The sequence below is a fragment of the Micropterus salmoides genome, unplaced genomic scaffold (genome assembly GCF_014851395.1).
Source record: "Micropterus salmoides isolate LMB-PRFRI ecotype aquatic unplaced genomic scaffold, ASM1485139v1 Ms_hic_scaffold_19, whole genome shotgun sequence".
Taxonomy (NCBI): Eukaryota; Metazoa; Chordata; class Actinopteri; order Centrarchiformes; family Centrarchidae; genus Micropterus; species Micropterus salmoides.
In genome coordinates, this window is record NW_024041039.1 from 8,178,170 (window position 1) to 8,197,330 (window position 19,161).

At 37.5% G+C, this 19,161-nt stretch overlaps 3 gene segments (V, D, J or C); all 3 read right to left on the reverse strand.

The window, feature by feature from the left end:
• Nucleotides 1-5,718: 5,718 nt before the first annotated feature.
• Nucleotides 5,719-6,760, reverse strand: LOC119910602. The segment is given in 2 exon segments: nucleotides 5,719-6,432; nucleotides 6,590-6,760. Coding segments are annotated over 2 exon segments (420 nt in total).
• A 2,801-nt stretch (nucleotides 6,761-9,561) lies between these two features.
• LOC119910600 lies at nucleotides 9,562-10,574 on the reverse strand. The segment is given in 2 exon segments: nucleotides 9,562-9,999; nucleotides 10,145-10,574. Coding segments are annotated over 2 exon segments (525 nt in total).
• Nucleotides 10,575-11,938: 1,364 nt separating this feature from the next.
• LOC119910603 lies at nucleotides 11,939-12,646 on the reverse strand. The segment is given in 2 exon segments: nucleotides 11,939-12,430; nucleotides 12,583-12,646. Coding segments are annotated over 2 exon segments (399 nt in total).
• Nucleotides 12,647-19,161: the final 6,515 nt, after the last annotated feature.

A 19,161-nucleotide genomic window follows, 5' to 3' on the forward strand; every position in this document is an offset into this window, starting at 1 on the left:
AAGGAGGAGGAGGGGTCGACATTATGTACCGTCACATGTCTTCATCGTTGCTTTTGTACAGGATCCTGCTGTGTTAGTTAACACAGGAAATTACTGTTTTAAGGTTCAGAGGTGATTTCCTACCACATGCTGCAGTTAGATGCAGGTGTGCTCTTCTTCTTCAGTGTGAATTTATGAGGCTGATTATCAGAGAGGGTTTTTGTAGAGGCGAGAGTGAAATGGAGTCACTGTGCCTACTAGCTGCACAGTAATACATGCCGCTGTCTTCTGGCTGTCTGAGTTTTAGTATATGAAGTTTAGAGTTCAGTGATCCATCTCCTGTCACGTTGAAATGTTGTTTGAATGTATCCTCAAGGACTGGGTTAGTATATTGAATATATCCAATGAGTTTAAGGGCAGAGTCGCCTGTTGGCCTCTGATACCACAGTATTACATTATATGAACTGATTGAATGGTTACAGCTGATTGTTGTTAAACCATGAGGATTTCCAGTTATTGATGATGGAACCTGATAGACTTGATTGCTCAGTGAACGACCTGCAGTTAAAAAGAAAAACATTAAGAAAACAGAAATGGTTCCAAACAATGAGTCTAACTTTTAGCAAACAGTCTGAATTGAAACCTACAGGAGAGCCAGAGGAGCAGCAGAGTGATCCTGTAGAGGTTTCTGATCATGATGTCTTTACCTTCCTCTCTCTCTGCATTGACTGACAGACTGAAGAGACGTTAAGGGATCAGCTTAGAGGGGAGGAGACAGAGATTTTGATTATGTTAAAGCACATTCCTCGTGAATATGTATTTTATGATATTAATCGATGAGTTGATCAACAGAATCAATTGCAGTTCTGAGAAGCAAAATAATTTATCAAAGAAATCCAGACATTCACTGGTTCCCCACTTATGAAATGTGAGGACTTTCTGCTGTTTTTCATTTTGAATCCGTGTAACTTTGTTGTTGTTTGTTTGTCTTTATTTACTCAAAGTAATATATTAAAAGTAATTAATTAATCAATAATGAAAGTGGTAGTTACATCCCTAGATAAATCAAAACTGTGCACCTTGTGTAACAGAATCTATTGTTTATCTTCTTAACAAAGGGTTTGAAATGCTCTACAATAAATCCAATTTAAAATCTATATTTCATAAATCTTGTTTTGATCACACCTGCAATAAGTTTTGTCTTGTTCTTTTGATTTTAGTAGTTTCATATCCTTTCAACAGTATTGTGATTATTTTGACTGATATTGTGATATGATTTATTGATATATTAGGTATTGGAGAGGTAATAAGTTTCATAATTTATAAATTTTTCTTCCTCATTTTAATTAGGAAACATATTTTGAGGGGATTTGTACCCAAAAAAGAAGTTTTCTTACATTGAAATCTAATGCGCTCATGTATTTGCACTTTAAATCTGCGGACAGTGAGTTCTTTAAACATGTAAGACTGTAAGAAAACACAGTTATTTGCCAGCCTGATGCTGGAACTACAGTGTCCCCGTCTGGGTTTTTCCTGGCTCAGAATGGGCCTTTGGAGGATGACTTTGCGCGACAGTAAGCATGATTGGTGTGCGTACAGTAAAGGCAATGAGTTACCTTTTGACCGAAATCTGTGCATTTTCCTGTTTATTTTTGACCATTTCATAAACAAACATCCACAACCTGGAGAAGTAAAAGTATAAATGAGTGTATTAATAAATATTATAACATTAAATTGAAAATATAATGTTAGTATAACAATATTTTTTACAGTTTACACTTTATGTGGATAATCTGCCTACAGATAGTTTATTAGTTGAGATTCAGCTGTTTAACAAATAAAACATTTTCTGATATTAGCCTACACCACTGTGGTTAAGGTTTGATTAGTGCTAATGTTTGTGTATTCATTATAATTTCAGATAATTTTATAGGCTACTATAGCTTACCATTAGTAGACTATAATAATTCCAGTTGGACAAAACAGCAGTTTCATTTTTGTGTGTTGTTTTCATTCGTTAAATTATTGTGCAAGAAAAATGCTCTAAATGGTGGTTAGTCTGTGTCATTTGTTTATGTAAATTACTAACTTGTCAATAATAATAACCGTGCATATAGTATAGGGCTGCAACTACTGACTATTTTCATAGTCGACTAATCTGTTAATTATTTATTCGATTAGTCGACTAGTCACGATTATTTTTGTCACCCCCTAACCTTAATTAAACCATTTAACTAATTAAATATCTTTCAAGTGAATTAGTGATCTCCAACACACAGCCTAACTAGGTAACGTTATCATTAAGTGAACGCGGTTTACTATTCAGAATGAACACACCAGTATCAAGCCAGCATCAACAAACTTTAAAACATTTAACTGTTTAACAAAGATTTTTGCTTTGGAACTATATAAAATAAAAGCAAATTAAAAGCAAGTACTAAAACCACAACTGTACACTAACAATGTAATGTCTATTTAGAACAATAAAGTACCAGCCCCCTTTCATACTACTTCTGTAGTTTATTTTTCAAAAGTGCTTATAGGTTTTAGGCAATAACTCTGTGGAGAATGTTCTGTAGGCTACATCACGAGCCAGATGTTCCTTGATGTACTTTAAACCATTACTCATTACTAATAACTTATTTAAAGCTGGGTCTCCGACATTGCCAGCGTTGTGTTGGACAGATTTGTGCTGCGGTGTTTATGATAGAGAGAGAGACGAGCGAGAGGATGAGCTGCACGAATGCGCTATGACGCTGATCTGCAATCAAATAATATTTTAAATGGGCCTAGTAAAATAAAAACAAAATCAGTATGTGGCGTCAGCGTTGATATTGTGGCGGGTCGCCACAAATAAATGAACGAATAGGAAATACTGCCTTTCCTCTGTTGTTGTTGCTGCTGCAGTGGTCTGAGTATCTGGGACCAGGGCGCTCTGTGGGTGTGACCGGCCGGCCGGCTGCCACCGCTGACCTCGCGGGCACTTGTGGAGCTTCTCAACCCCGACAACATTTGAGCACATTTTTGATTCACCATCAACTTTGGTAAAACTGCCAATATTCAAGTTCTAACACAGTTGATTTCTCGTCTCAAAACTGCTCAAAAGTGTATTTAGTGATTAAATAGCATACAAAACTTGTAAAAACAAAGGCCGCTCTGGTGTTTGCATCTTTCTCCGCTTCTCGCATGAATGCTTCTTTTTCGTGAGTAGTCTTATCAAACAACTGTTTCTACTTTAAACGCAAAACACAGAGGCTAGATCTATGAAGAATTTTGCACTCTTGATAAAAATTTTGTAGCCTAGTAAACAATTTGATCATAAACATACTGCATGGATATAAATGGTGATGAAACGGCAAAAAGTCAGCTGATTGATTTAATGTTTTTCCAGCAACACTAAATCAAAGAATAATCTGTGAGTAATTTCTCTAATATTTTATTTACCTTTTAATGGACACATGTTAACATGTTTTATACTTCCTGTGAATAAAATCCAATTAATCTTATTTCTATACTGTATAGGTTGTGTTAACACCTTATTTTGAAAACCAGACTTTGTCACATGTGTATCCTCCCTTCTCACATTACATTCACCTAGTACGACACAATTTGATCAATTATTTTGTATGTTTAGCTCCTATTGCGTACAAGACTTAATAGTCTCTCTTAAAATAAGACTGTCATAATGTAACACTTTGTAAAGTGATAAAATGATAGAATAAAGTCGCTAACCCTGCTTTGCTCCTTTTAACTGCATTTACTATAAAGGCTCAGATACGTGTACTCCAGATTTAGCGGCTAGCTTAAACGTGTTCTCAAAAACACAGGTTACGTTCCCTAATACCATTAAAATATTATCATCCTGACTTGTTATCCATGTAAATGCTAATAAATATCTAATCTAGATCACTCTTTGTGGACAGAAATTATGTGTTTTATTGTTTACCCAAATGCAGTTTGCTGAAAAAAGATCACACATCAAACGATCTGTGGGGAAACACTGCACCCTATCGAATAAAATGAGAATCTGTGAGTCTCATACTGAGCAAATTGTCTATCAGTCATTCACAATGTGGTTTATTTGTCGTTCATGTGGTAATTAGCAGGTGAATGATTGAGAAAGAGTATCTGGCTGCATCAGGGAGGGTTTTTGTTGAAGACTGAGGGTTTTTGTAGCACTGTGCTTTACTGGCAGCACAGAAATACACTGCACTGTCCTCAGATCGACTCAACTTTGGAATATGAAGATGTGCCAGACTATTTCCATCACCAGCCACATTATAAGTTTCTTTAAATTGATTTTCAACAGTTGCAGAAGAGAATTGCACATAGCCAATTAGAGCCATATCATTTTCCCCAGCTGACTGTTTATACCACTGGATCATATCAAAATTAGTGTTTGAATGGCTGCAGTTAATCTGGACTTCATCTCCATGATGTTTGATCAGGGCAGTGGGAGTCTGCTGAACACTGTTTTTAGAGAGTTCTGCAAGAGACACAAAACAATCATCTTTAGTTATGAAAATAAACTTTCAAAAAGTATTTAGATCTGATTTTTAGGATTGAATGTAATGTTACCTGTTAAACCGAACGGCAGAGCTGCTAAATATATCAGGAGCCCTAATCATGATCCTAACGCAGATGAAAACTGCAAACTGAGCAGAGCTGCCTGGATGTAAAGGAGGAGGAGGGGTCGACATTATGTACCGTCACATGTCTTCATCGTTGCTTTTGTACAGGATCCTGCTGTGTTAGTTAACACAGGAAATTACTGTTTTAAGGTTCAGAGGTGATTTCCTACCACATGCTGCAGTTAGATGCAGGTGTGCTCTTCTTCTTCAGTGTGAATTTATGAGGCTGATTATCAGAGAGGGTTTTTGTAGAGGCGAGAGTGAAATGGAGTCACTGTGCCTACTAGCTGCACAGTAATACATGCCGCTGTCTTCTGGCTGTCTGAGTTTTAGTATATGAAGTTTAGAGTTCAGTGATCCATCTCCTGTCACGTTGAAATGTTGTTTGAATGTATCCTCAAGGACTGGGTTAGTATATTGAATATATCCAATGAGTTTAAGGGCAGAGTCGCCTGTTGGCCTCTGATACCACAGTATTACATTATATGAACTGATTGAATGGTTACAGCTGATTGTTGTTAAACCATGAGGATTTCCAGTTATTGATGATGGAACCTGATAGACTTGACTGCTCAGTGAACGACCTGCAGTTAAAGAGAAAAACATTAAGAAAACAGAAATGGTTCCAAACAATGAGTCTAACTTTTAGCAAACAGTCTGAATTGAAACCTACAGGAGAGCCAGAGGAGCAGCAGAGTGATCCTGTAGAGGTTTCTGATCATGATGTCTTTATCTTCCTCTCTCTCTGCATTGACTGACAGACTGGAGAGATATATTAAGGGATTAGCTTAGAGGGGAGGAGACAGAGATTTACATATGTTCAAGAAGCTTCCTTGTGAAAATGTACTTTATATGGTATATTACTCAGTAAGTTGATCAACAGAGAAAAATCACCCCAACCCTGTAAGCAAAATAATTTACAGACAAATTTAAGACAAAGAAATCCAAACATTTGGATTTGCTGGTTCCCACTTCAGGAATGTGAGAACTTTTTGCTATTTTCATCTACCAGGAAACCGTGTAATGAATCATTTCTGATAATGCTTGGGTTCTGTTGCTTCCAGAAGCAAGTCACTAACTTTGACAGTGAACACAGAGGTTATGGTGGTTTGTTGGTAAATGTTTTTTATTCTAGATTCAGTCATTTGTCTATCACACAATACATTACAGGTAATGATTGAAAAGTAGGGAACATGATTTTTTAAATTTTTTATTAAAGCATCACATAGTCGAATCAGAAAGATTTATAGTGAAAATTTTAAGGTGTATACAATTTTACAGGAATTCAAAGGAATGTAATTAAATATAGTAATAATTAAATCGGCATGTTCAGTAGTATGGAGTGCATGGTGGGACAATTTCATATTATTATTGTAAATCATTCTGAATACTGACATAAAATATTACATCGTTCACAGGTCTCGAGCTTCCCTTTCGACCCTGATGTCTTCAAATCATTGTGACACCAGCAGTTGGGTATTTGTACAGCTGTCTGAGTCACCTGTATCACTGTGTTTACTCACAGCACAGAAATACACTCCACTGTCCTCAGACAGCAGCTTCTTCACTGTCAAAGATCCAGTCTCAGCATTGTTCTTTGTTGCTGGGAATTTTTCTTCACTGAAGCCACTTTGATACTTATGTGGAGGAGTTGTAGTCGTGAAAACTATTTCCTTCATCCTCTGCCCTGGTAGCTGTCTGTACCAGTACATCTGGAAAAAACTAGCATCCTTAGTGTGACTGCAGTTCATTGTTGCAGACTGCCCAGCATACCACCACAGCAGAAGGGGAGTCTGGGTGACATCACTCCCATCAATTAGACCTGCGGGGGTCAAAAATCACACGCCATGTTACAGGACCACCAACACCTGCGCTGCATGCTGACGGAAAGATCATATACATAAAAGACATAAAATCATTAGTATGAATTTAAAGCTGCACGAACTCTTCTCAGTGCTCAGCGTCATAACGTACATTACCTATAATACAGAGCAGAGCTGCAGAGAGTTTGATCAGACCAGCTGTGATCATTATTGTGTTCTGAGCAAAATGATCTGGGAGACCAGAGTGACTGTCAGTCTGAGTGATGGGAGGTGTGACGTTACAACAGAGTTAGAGGTGGGAGTGTCACTGTATAATGGGATGATCTGTGGTTGTACTTGAGGTCCCCCTACAGTAGAGCAGGTAAAATGTGAAGGTTAAAGTTGTGCTAACAGAGCACTGAGGTTTTTGTTCAGCTTTCACATGCGTCTGTATCACTGTGTTGACTCACAGCACAGAAATACAAGCCGTTATCTTCTGGCACCAGATTCTTCACAGTGAATGTCCCACTGTCACCGTCAGGCTTGGTAGCTGAGAATTTCTCTTTGCTAAAATCTCCAAAGTCGTGATCATCTTTGCCGAGTGTTGTGTACACTATTTGTTTCATTGCCTGCCCTGGTAGCTGTCTGTACCAGTACATCTGGTTGTAGCCAGCACCCTTGGTGTGTCTGCAGTGTATTATTGCATTCTTGCCCTCTTTCTCCCACAGTATGGCAGTCTGGTTGACATCACTTCCATCAGATAGACCTGTGTGTATAAAAGTAGAAGTTACCTTTAGTGAATATTTTATTGCTGAAATAGAATTGCTGATACACCAGTACTTAACCTTGTATCCAGAACACAAATACCAACAAGCTGAGGAGAAGGTGTTTAATAATGTCCATGTTCTAAAACTGAGTGTCATATACATCTGTCAGTGAGATGAAGAATCGCAGGTAGGTGTGGCTCTCTGCATTGTGTGGGATGTTAAATAAATTCATTGCCAGTTGAAGTGTCGATCGGTAGATCCTACTACATCCAGATCAGTAATACTGACAAGCTGAGGAGGTAACGTTTGTGTGGTGTACTGAATTTAATACATCTTTCAAAATGTTGAAAGATCAGCCTGTACATGCAGTCGACTAACGTGTAACTCATTAAAACATTATTTTGATTTATTAACATTTGTAAGTCATTTAAGGTTGGTTCAAGGTGCTGTTCACTTTCTTTGCCAGTATACTATTCACCAAGTTGATGGTGGTTAATAGATATGTTTTATTTTCATTATTCAGGTAATTACACTTGTTGGAGCCTGCCACAGAATACAATACTGCTATAGTTGACATCAAGTAGGGCCCTACACAGTTTGTGTTTCCTACTTTATCAGCCTTTCCCAAACTTGAATGAATTTAGGGTCGACAAACAGTAAAATAATTCTAGATAAATGAAAGGTTAAAAGGGGGAAAATGGACAGCATAAATTCAAAAGCAATGATCATCACAACATGAATTAAAGAGAAGTTTTTTATTTAATTGAGATGATAAAAATAAATGCATTAAATAAAGTGTAATACGATGAAAAATAAAACAGAAAATAAAAATTTCTAACGTCTCACTACCAGGCTGAACTCAGTTTTTCTTTGCTATTGTGCTGTTATTACACATTATGTTCATTTTAAATACGTTTATAAAGTCACTTCTTCATGGGGATAAATAGTTTAGCATAATGGTCATAAGGCAGTATTGCACAGGTCAAAAAAACATAAAATTAAATGTTAAACAAAAGTTAAGGAATATTTTTATCATCTGGGTCTAAAGATAAGTATATCCATTTGTGTATGGTTCCCTCTACAGTTCATTAAAGAGACAGCTGTCTTTTATTCTTGACAGTGACACCAGCAGTTGGGTATTTGTACAGCTGTCTTAGTCAGCTGTATCACTGTGTTCACTCACGGCACAAAAATACACTCCACTGTCCTCAGACAGCAGCTTCTTCACTGTCAAAGATCCAGTTTCAGCATCGGTCTTCTTTGCAGGAAATCTGTACTCACTGAAGCCATTTTGATATTCATGAGCGCTGTATGCAGTTGTGAAGACTATTTGCCTCATTGCCTGCCCTGGTAGCTGTCTGTACCAGTACATCTGGTCGTAGCTAGCACCCTTCGTGTGACTGCAGTGTATTGTTGAATTCTCGCCCTCTTTCTCCCACAGTATTGAAGTCTGTTTGACATCACTCCCATCAGTAAGACCTGTGTGTAAAACCGTAAAAGTTACCATAAGTGGTTATTTGATTGCTGAAATAAAATTGCTGATATGACCGTACCTAACCTTGTATCCAAAGCACAAATACCAACAAGCTGAGGAGACTGTGTTTAATAATGTCCATGTTCTAAAACTGAGAGGTTCATATACATCTGTCAGTGTAGTCACACAGAGATGAAGAGTCGCAGGTAGGTGTGTCTCTGCAGTATGTGACGTTCTCTTATCCTGTAAGCTGCTGTATACATTGCCTGTTGATGGGTAGATATCAAGTGGTACTGGGGGTCCTCCTACATCCCGAACAGTAATACTGACAAGCTGAGGAGGCAACTTCCGATGTTAGATGTCTTGAATTTAACACATCTTTCAGAATGTTGAAAGATCAGGCTCTACATGCAGTCAATTGACGTGTAACTCATAAAACATGTCTTTATTAACGTTAAGTATATTATGAATGTAAAACGGTGTGATGAAAACATATTTGTGAGCAATTGGTTCCAGGTGCTGTTCACTTTCTTTGCCAGTATACTATACATCAAGTTGATGGTGGTTTATAGATTTGTTTTATTTTCAGTATCCAGGCAGTTATACTTGTTAGTCTGCCACAGAATACAATACTACGATTGTTGACATCATAATAGGGCCCAGTACAGTTTTGGAAAGGTTGATAAAGTTGGAAACACAAGATTAATGAATTTAGGGTCGACAAAAACAGTAAAATGATTCTAGATAAAAGTTTAAAAGGGGAAAAAAATAAATAAAAAATGAAAATCACCACACATTAAAGAGACACATTTAATCAAATTGAGATAATAAAAAGTAATGCAATTACATTTTTAAACAGAAAAATTAATAAATAAGACACGTAACATGATGAAAGATAAGATCTATCTAAAGATTAGTGTAACCATTTGTGTATGGTTCCCTCTACAGTTCATTAAAGAGACAGCTGTCTTTTATTCTTGACAGTGACACCAGCAGTTGGGTATTTGTACAGCTGTCTAAGTCACCTGTATCACTGTGTTCACTCACGGCACAAAAATACACTCCACTGTCCTCAGACAGCAGCTTCTTCACTGTCAAAGATCCAGTCTCAGCATTGTTCTTCTTTGCAGGAAATCTGTCCTCACTGAAGCCATTTTGATATTCATGAGCGCTGTATGCAGTTGTGAAGACTATTTGCCTCATTGCCTGTCCTGGTAGCTGTCTGTACCAGTACATCTGTCGATATGTACTTCCCTTAGTGTGACTGCAGTTCATTGTGGCAGTCTGATCCACATACCCCCACAGTAGAAGGGGGGTCTGGGTGACATCACTCCCATCAATCAGACCTGCGGAGGTCAAAAATCAGACGTCATGTAACAGGACCACCAACACCTGCTCTGCATGCTGACAGAAAGATCAACATAAAATCATTAGTATGAATTTAAAGTTGCAGTAACTTTTCTCAGTGCTCAGCATCATAATGTACATTACCCATAATACAGAGCAGAGCTGCAGAGAGTTTGATCAGACCAGCTGTGATCATTATTGTGTTCTGAGCAAAATGATCCAGAGTGACAGTGACTGTCAGTCTGAGTGATGGGAGGTGTGACATAACGGAGATACGAAGAGTTAGAGGTGGAAGTGTCGCTGTATTATGATGATCTCTGGTTGTACTTGAGGTCCCCCTACAGTAGAGCAGTACAGCAGTTTTTGTTTTTTTTTCATCTCGAGCTTTAAAGAAATGAAAGCATTTATCTTGTTGCACCAGATTCTTCACAGTGAATGTCCTACTGTGGGTGTCAGGCTTGGTGGCTGAGAATTTCAGTTCTAGACTTTCAGTAGAAAAATATCATGATGATAGGGTCACACGCTGTTGCTAATAGTTTACAAAATTCTGTAGAGAAAAATTAATAATTCCATTGTTAGTTTTGCTGTAATGCATAAAAGTGGAACATATATAGTTAATTGCATTAAAAATCTGTTATGTGTAAATAAACACAGAGTATGGTCTAGACCTGCATCATATGAAAAGTACAATAAGATAACTTTTGTTATCAATTGACCCTTCGCTAAGGTACGCCCCCCTTAGTTACTGTTGCTAAGTCCGACAAACCGGCGTACCTGTCGGACTTTTATCACGGTGCTGCCACTGTTTATTACTGCACTCCCTGGAGAAATATTGTCTAATTTTTTTGGAAGACAGTTTTGCAGTTGCATCGTGCATTTGAAGGCTGTATTCAGGCTGTCAAACTGACATGAAAAAAAACAAATGATGGAAGCTAATGCCGCATTACCTGACTATTGAGAAAGAGGACAACTATATTAAGGATCAACACTGCTCCTGTACAGTTAGATAGGACTCTGAGTCCTAGCCAGTCATAAAAAAGCAGCAAATAGTTGGGTTATATAACGTTACATTCAGTAGTAAGATGGCCAGTGTTCGCTAAGTAACACATTAGTAATCACAGTAATCACATTAGGAACAACACACAGCCTACATTTTTCTGGATTTGTTTTAGGTTTTGGAAAGTGAACAAATCGTACTTCTCCTTTCAACCTCCCTGGGTAGATATTGTAACTATTGAAAGTGCCCCAGGAACAACTTTGACCATATCTTGTAAAAATACAGTCCTGTACTTCTCTGATTGTCCAGCTGTGTATTCGGGGTGTGGCTTAGCGAAGGGTCAATTGGCGCGATATAATTGAACTGGAATTATTGTATTTGGTCTCAGACGCATTGCTGTCATGCTGTGATATATTGTAATTTTATAGAAAAAAAAAAAAAAAATTCAATCTTTACCTTTTTAGAGTAGAATTATTAACAATCTGAGGAGACAATTTTTATTATGTCATTGTCCCAATTAGGGGTGGTAGAAAAAATCGATACAGCACAGTATCGTGATATTTCCCATGGCAATACTGTATCGATACACAGATGCCAAGTATCAATATATTATTATATAAATTGCAGATGGGAGTTTTTAAATTTTTGGTACTAGAATAATAAAATTTATTGATTTAAAAAAAAAAAAAATTTCATATAGAGGACTGAAAAAGTGATATGAACAAACAGAGATATGGATCTTTTTAGATAAACAGATTTTGACAAAGTTTGATTTTAGGGACCTAATTGGAAGATGGAAAAAGGTAATAAATTGTAATAAAATTGCAATAAAATTGAATTGCAACATAAATATCGTGATAATATCGTATCAAGGGACCTCTGGTGATTCCCACCCCTAGCCTCAATATATACGGTATTTGTCAGTGCGGTGAAGAGAAATAGTGTGATGTTCTCTGATCCTGTAAGCTGCTGTGTCAAAATCCACATGGTGAATCAAACTGTAAGCGGGACAGTTTCTGCTCCTTGAGGTCCCCCTACAGTACAAGAAATAAAACCTTGTTGGTAACACTTATGTTGACAGTGCACTGGGGTTTTTGTTCAGCTTCCACACGTGTCTGTATCACTGTGCTCACTAACAGCACAGAAGTACAAGCCTTTATCTTCTGGGACCAGATTCTTCACAGTGAATGTTCCACTCTCAGCATTAGGTTTAGTGGCTGAGAATTTCTCTTTGCTGAATTCTCCAAAGTCGTGAACTTTGCTGACAGTTGTTGTGAACACTATTTGTTTCATTGCTTCTCCTTGCAGCTGTCGGTACCAGTACATCTGGTTGTAGCCAGCACCCTTGGTGTGGCTGCAGCTTATTGTTGCATTGTCACCCTTGTGTATCCACAGTTTGTCAGTCTGTTTGACGTCACTCCCACCAATAAGACCTGTATGTTTAACAGTAAAGGATACTGAAGTGAACATTTGTTGATGGATTCTGCTATTCTTACACCACAGCAAAATAAGATTAAGTAATAGAAAAACATGAAAATAAGTTTGTCGTCTTGTATTTTATAAAGTTGATATAATTGTAAATTACCTGTAGTGCACAGCACAAAGACCAACAATCTGAGGAGGCCTCGATTAGTGACAATGATGTACATGTTCTGTCTGACAGAAACTACCAGAGTCTCATTTACTTGAAATGAAGACCTGCAGGTGGGAGTGTCACTGCGTTGTGTGATGTGATCCTTTTGAGCTGTTCTATCGAAGTCTTCAGTATGGTTGTATATGTGGCACTGGGGGTCCCCCTACAGTACATCATTCTGCATTGACTTTAATTCTCATCAGTAACACTGATAAGCTGAAGAGACCTGGTGTGATGAGGTGATGTACAGTATTTGGTTATAATCCAAATCAAGTACATTTTATAAAGATGAGAGATGATGTGATCTAGCTGGATATACTTTCTTTTAACCTTCTTTACCCTATTTAATATTGTTTGTAATTGGTTTCATGTCGACCTTAGTAATGGCCACGAAATACATTGGTATAACAATAAAGTTGTTCTGTAGACTACAGAACAAGTGTTGCTGGTGTTTTGACTTCTATAAACTTTTTTCCTTTTATCAGCCCCCTCTTCTTTCAGATATTATCTAAGTTCAACAAAAATAAATAATTGTATATAATATATTTGCCAAAAGCTAAAACAATCAGTAACCAAGAATGTGTGTTGTCAGTTTTTTCCTCAGATTGTGTCAAAACTGTTGATATCTTCAAAGCTGCAGGTGTTCAGGAGCCTGAACATGCAGTTTTTATATTGACATGAGAACAGCCTGCTGCACATAAATACACCACTCATCGTCATTTAATGAAATACTGGAAATAGTGAAACTTGAAATTATTATGAATATATTAACATTATATAATATAACATTGTACCAACAGTATACTATAAAATGAACATTATACTTTATTCTAGGCCTAGTTCCTCCTCCAGGTTGTGGATAGAGCCTCTGCAGTGGACAGATGTCGATTTAGCCAGTGCACCAACATGTGCTCCTTCTGGCAGCCTCCTCTGACAGCAACACGTTCCCCTTGTTCTGTTCTAACTAAAGTTATTGTTATAAATATTGTTCAGTGGTCTTGTCTACATAAAGCGTGGCGTGGGTGGTGCTAGTGTATCGTCTATCTGGTCCTGGTTCAAAAGCTGCAAGGCACACATGCCACAGGCTGCAAAGCACAAATCACAGTAGTTTTCTGTGATGAGTGGATTGAAAAGCTGTTTACAGTGTGGCAAAATCACTGTTTTTGCAGTGGTGGCCAAAATAGGGCTGGACAACAAAACACCAGCAATAATTATCACTATATATATTTTTTCCATAACAATATAACAAATGTTCAATAAATGTTTGATTTTATTCACTTGAATCATTTATTTTGCTGAAAAAACTGAAAAAAGCTTGTACTTAATTTTACTCATTTGTTGACATTTATCGTAATTGTTTTGAATGTTCTACCTCAGATTTGTGAAGCCATCCATTATCGATATCGAAAGATATGAAACTTTTTATCGTGATAACATTTTTGGCCATATCGTCCAGCCCTAGGCCAAAAAGTGCTGTTTTTTCTTATGCTTTTTTAACTTTGTTCAATTTAAGAAATCAACATTTGAGAATTTCAAAAAGTTTTGTGCATTTTCCTTGATAATAAAGCAAGTAGACTTATGGTCGCATTTGTTTCATTATATCAGCATTGCAATATGACCTTTTCTCCAAATCATGCAGCCCTAGCCCAAACTGACAATGTCCATCAAAGCTGATTTTTCCTTTTACATTGTCCTCGGGATTTACAATATTTATTTTCGGATATTCCAGAAGAGTTGTTTTTATTGTTTTCGTTTGTAATGGAGTATACAAATGGTGGGTGGTGATTGCCCAATGGATAAAGCTGATGATACACAGAGCAACTTTTAGAGCAATCGTGCAGGGCAACGTTGCCGTCAATGGTAATGAGTAAAAATTACTACCTTAATCCCCTTCCGCCACCACTCCGCCACCCGCCCCGCACCGCCACTATCCGTTCAAAACACAGTCAGACTTGCCACTAGCAACATTGCCCAGCAACATTGCTCAAAAAGTTGCCCCGTGTATCATCAGCTTAAGACGCATGCCTTTTGGTATGAGAGACCCAGGTTTAATTCCCAACTGTGACACATCCACCAATGTGTCCCTGAGCAAGACACTTAAGCTGATGATATAGAGAGAGGCTCGGGAGCGTGTACAGGGCTAAATCCGAACCGGAGACACTCCATTAAAAGCAGAATAGTGATGATGCAAGCAACGGAGAAAACAGGCGTGTGCTTCATTTACAAGTGAGTTTTGAGCCCATTAACTATAAGGCAATGAAAATTTGATTAATTTCATTGAAAAACATATAGCCCCTTTAATGGTAAAACTTTTTTCTCACCCTTCATCCATGGCAGATGAAAGAAGCAAAATATGAAGCCCAGTAAAAACATGTTAAAGGACGAGAGCACTTATCTGAAGCAAACTTCATCATCAGGGAGTAACACTGTTTAGATTGTCAATAAGAGTGCAAGCTGTTAAGCTTTTTTAATTTAATGAAGTTATGTCTTCCCCTGCTGGTGTGAAACATACAGCACATTCACTGACTGGATTTGTGAAGTGAAAAGTAATTTTTTCATTTCACAGAAATGTATCCTATAATAATCAATCATATAATCAAATAATGTTAGCTGTAATGTAAAAAACAGTTTTTGAATTCATCAGGAAAACTCCTCCAATGGTCAGTTTGATCTGAAAGTGATGATATTTATATTTATACAACTGCAGACTGGATGCAGTTATACATTTAGCCTTATGAAGTGGTAAATCATATTCTTTTGTCTGAATGTGATTGAAAGGCATATTACTTCAAATCAGGGTTCACAGGTTTATACCTTGATTGTATTACAACTCTTCCTGTCTGTTGTGTTGCAGGATTATCCAGCAGGTGGCCCCCTGACAGTCGGCCAGCTGTGTCTTCACTATGGGTCTACACGTGAACATCCTCCTCCAATCAGCAGCAGCAGGAGCCAGACCAGTTGCAACTCAGTGTCCAAAGTTAAGTTTTATTCACATCTTTGCATTCATGCTAAATACATGATATTATTTACATACATTAGAGTACCTGCATGCTAACATGGTGAAGTTGAGTATGTTAACATACAATTGTGGCTAACATACATGCTAACACAAAGTATATACTAATATACTATTGCAGTTTAGACTGATGATCTGTGGGCAGTCTCACAGTGAAGACCTGAACCTGACAAACTGAGTGTGAGCCCCATGTGTGGTAACAATGTAGGAAAGTCAAAAATATTCCTCACTTACAACAGTTTAGATTTCTGGTGTATATGTAGCATTACATCTTCATGGGTTCACAAACGTGGTTTAACTATTGTTTTTTGTGTGTGTGAGTGTAGACATCTAAATAGACAAGGAGATGCTCTTAACATAGGCCAATCTTAGACCAACCTGTAACACAACAGACCCATAATAAAGCCCCAGTTTACGGTGTGTCCGTTATGATTTCCCAGAGATGTCTACTGGGAACCGGTTCTATTGATGTTGTAATTTCAGAGTCTCCAGTAGAGGTCAGTGATGATTATAGACTCCATGATGCTCATTCAGTGCTGAGTTTTAAATGGATTTCATTTCCAGTGCTCCTGTACTCTATCTATTCATCACCTGGGTACGTCCAGAATAATATATTTGAACTGATGGTATGATACTACAGAGATTTAGAAGTGAAGTCGGTTAACTATGATGAAGTCAGCATCAGATTTAAAATCTTTAAAATGAGTTATTACTCATTGAACTTACCAAACCTGTTCTGTTTTCTGGAGAAACATGATGATTTACCTCTCAGGTTTAAGGATTTAAATTGTATAAATTCAGCAAACTCGTCACTTGTGACATTGCTCCACATCTGCTGCACTGTATAGCCAACTACTTTTTTCTTTTAATCAATATTATGACATTTCATTTATACAGTGTTGTTCTTGGTTCTGATTCTGTCACACATGAGGAGTTTCTCTTCATTCTTGAACTGTGTATGATTTAGCTTTGTAATTATATGATAATAAAAATATTTTTATAAAATCTGGGTGGACCTTATTTGCTGTGTATCAATTCTACTCAGATATTCTGTTGGGACCACAAAGGGTCATTCAACGTGACAAATTAAATGTATAATCAGCAGCTTAAAACTGAACATGTGTATCTAGTTTCTAAAGTGTATAAACCTACCACTGAGAAATGGTCATTGAATTGCTGTCTATTCAAAGTTTCAATCTAGTTTTTCTTTTTTTTTTTTTTTTTTATTTATATATATATATATGGATAGATGGATAGATAGATAGTAGCACCCTGAGACTGTTCACCAAGCGTAGTGAGGGAGGACGAGGGCTTGTGAGTGTCAAGACCACTGTCCAGGATGAAACGACGAAGATCCAGGAGTACATCAGGAAGATGGCCCCCAAAGATGAAGGGCTTAGTGAATACCTCAGGCAGCAGAAACCCAAGGGTGAGGACAAGGAAGATGAAGAACCTTCATGGAGGGACAAGCCGCTGCACGGCATGTACCACAGACAAATAGAAGTGGCTGATATGAAGAAATCCTACCAGTGGCTGGAAAAGGCTGGACTAAAGGATAGCACAGAAGCACTAATCATGGCGGCACAAGAACAGACACTCAGTACAAGATCAATAGAGGCTGGGGTCTACCATACCAGGCAGGACCCCAGGTGCAGACTGTGCAAGGATGCCCCTAAGACAGTACAGCACATAACAGCAGAGTATAAGATGCTGGAAGGAAGTGCGTACATGGAACGCCATAACCAGGTAGCTGTCATAGTGTACAGGAACATCTGCCTTGAGTATGAGCTGGAAGTCCCAAGGTCAAAATGGAAGACGGGCTAAGGTAGTTGAGAATGACCGAGCTAAGATCCTGTGGGATAAACTGGTGGCCCTCTTACCAAGCTCTGTACGGACCCTAGGTACAGACAACATATACAGGACACCAGAGCGCAAATTATAGGAACTAGTGTTGCGAGACATATAAATGCAAAGATAAGAGGGGAACATAACAAGGATAGACTTGTAAATAAAATAAAATAAAATAAAAATAAGCCCATGTGTGCCTCTTCATTGATGATGAAGGCAAGTTTGTCATTTTGTGCAAGGTGTTTAAAAAGCTTTACATCCAGTCACACATCCAACAAGGATAAACAGTCAGTTAAGTGCATTTCCATAGGCAGATCATAGCAATCAAGTGCAGTGAGAAAAGTTGGAGCAACCAATCTCTTCTTAGTTGTTAAAGAAAAACTAATATCTAAAATAAAACCCTATTTTTAGTTTGTGCTTTTGTACAAGTTTGTCAGTGGGCAATTTACAAGATAGCTGATCATCAGTTAAAATACCAAAGTACTTGTACATTCGCACATAGTGAAAATGCTCGGAAGAAGGCCCAAAGATTTTTCCAGCCCTTTTTTTACTATTGGACGATTGCTCACTAGTATAAGTAAGGCGAGTGATGTCACAGATATAGAGATTATATATGTTTACAATTATTGCTATTATAAGATGGTTTTCTATTTCCAAGAAATACTTCCTTATGAAGTAAGATTTCCTGACATCTTTGTTTTAATCTATTTCAGTTGTGATGAATATTTTCCTATTGTGATAATGATGGTTTTAAGAACAACCATAAGATTGAAACTGAAAACGCCTCTTCAATGTGGCTGTTACCTCTCTCAGCATGATGGCTCTATACTGTTTGGATGCTTTTGTTGCAGCAGGTCTAAGGTTTCATCCTGTAGTCTTCAGGTTTGGATCAGCAGTATAGTTTAGGTCCAGCACAAAATGCCACTATGAAAATGCCTTCCTTATTATCTCAAATTGCATGTTGCTCACTTGGTTTATATCTTGAAATATGATTTATTAAAAAGGAACGTATCATTTTTGCCTTGCATTTACTGTGACCTGTTATGACCTCATACCTATTTAAATGTATGGGTTCTAAGACTTTAAAAGAGAGTATGAAGTTGAAGTATGAAAGAAGAAAACAACTTACAAATGTCAGAGTTTGCAGGAGGACCTATAATTATCTAGCTCACAGATGTCGGACACACCACGTTTCTGTTGCAGCTTCACAGACGTTTCCTGTTTATCTGATCTGAGTTTGCACAAACATGTTATTCAAAGAAGCAAATATAGAAAGTAGAACTTGTTCTTTCTCACTTTGGCTCCTGCTGGATTCTTTACTGAGACAAAAGACAAATGTTGCTTACAGTTTAGACAGAAGCCTTTAGTTAATGACCCTTTCTTTATATGCCTCAAATACAGGTGCTGGTCATATAATTAGAATATCATCAAAAAGTTGATTTATTTCAGTAGTTCCATTCAAAAAGTGAAACTTGTATAATGTATATATTCATTCCACACAGATAGAGTGTTCATTCCAACTAATGAAAACCCCCAAATCAGTATCTCAGAAAATTTCAATATTGTGAAAAGGTTCAATATTGAAGACACCTGGTGCCACACTCTAATCAGCTAATTAACTCAAAAGGCCTTTAAATGGTCTCTCAGTCTAGTTCTGTAGGCTACAC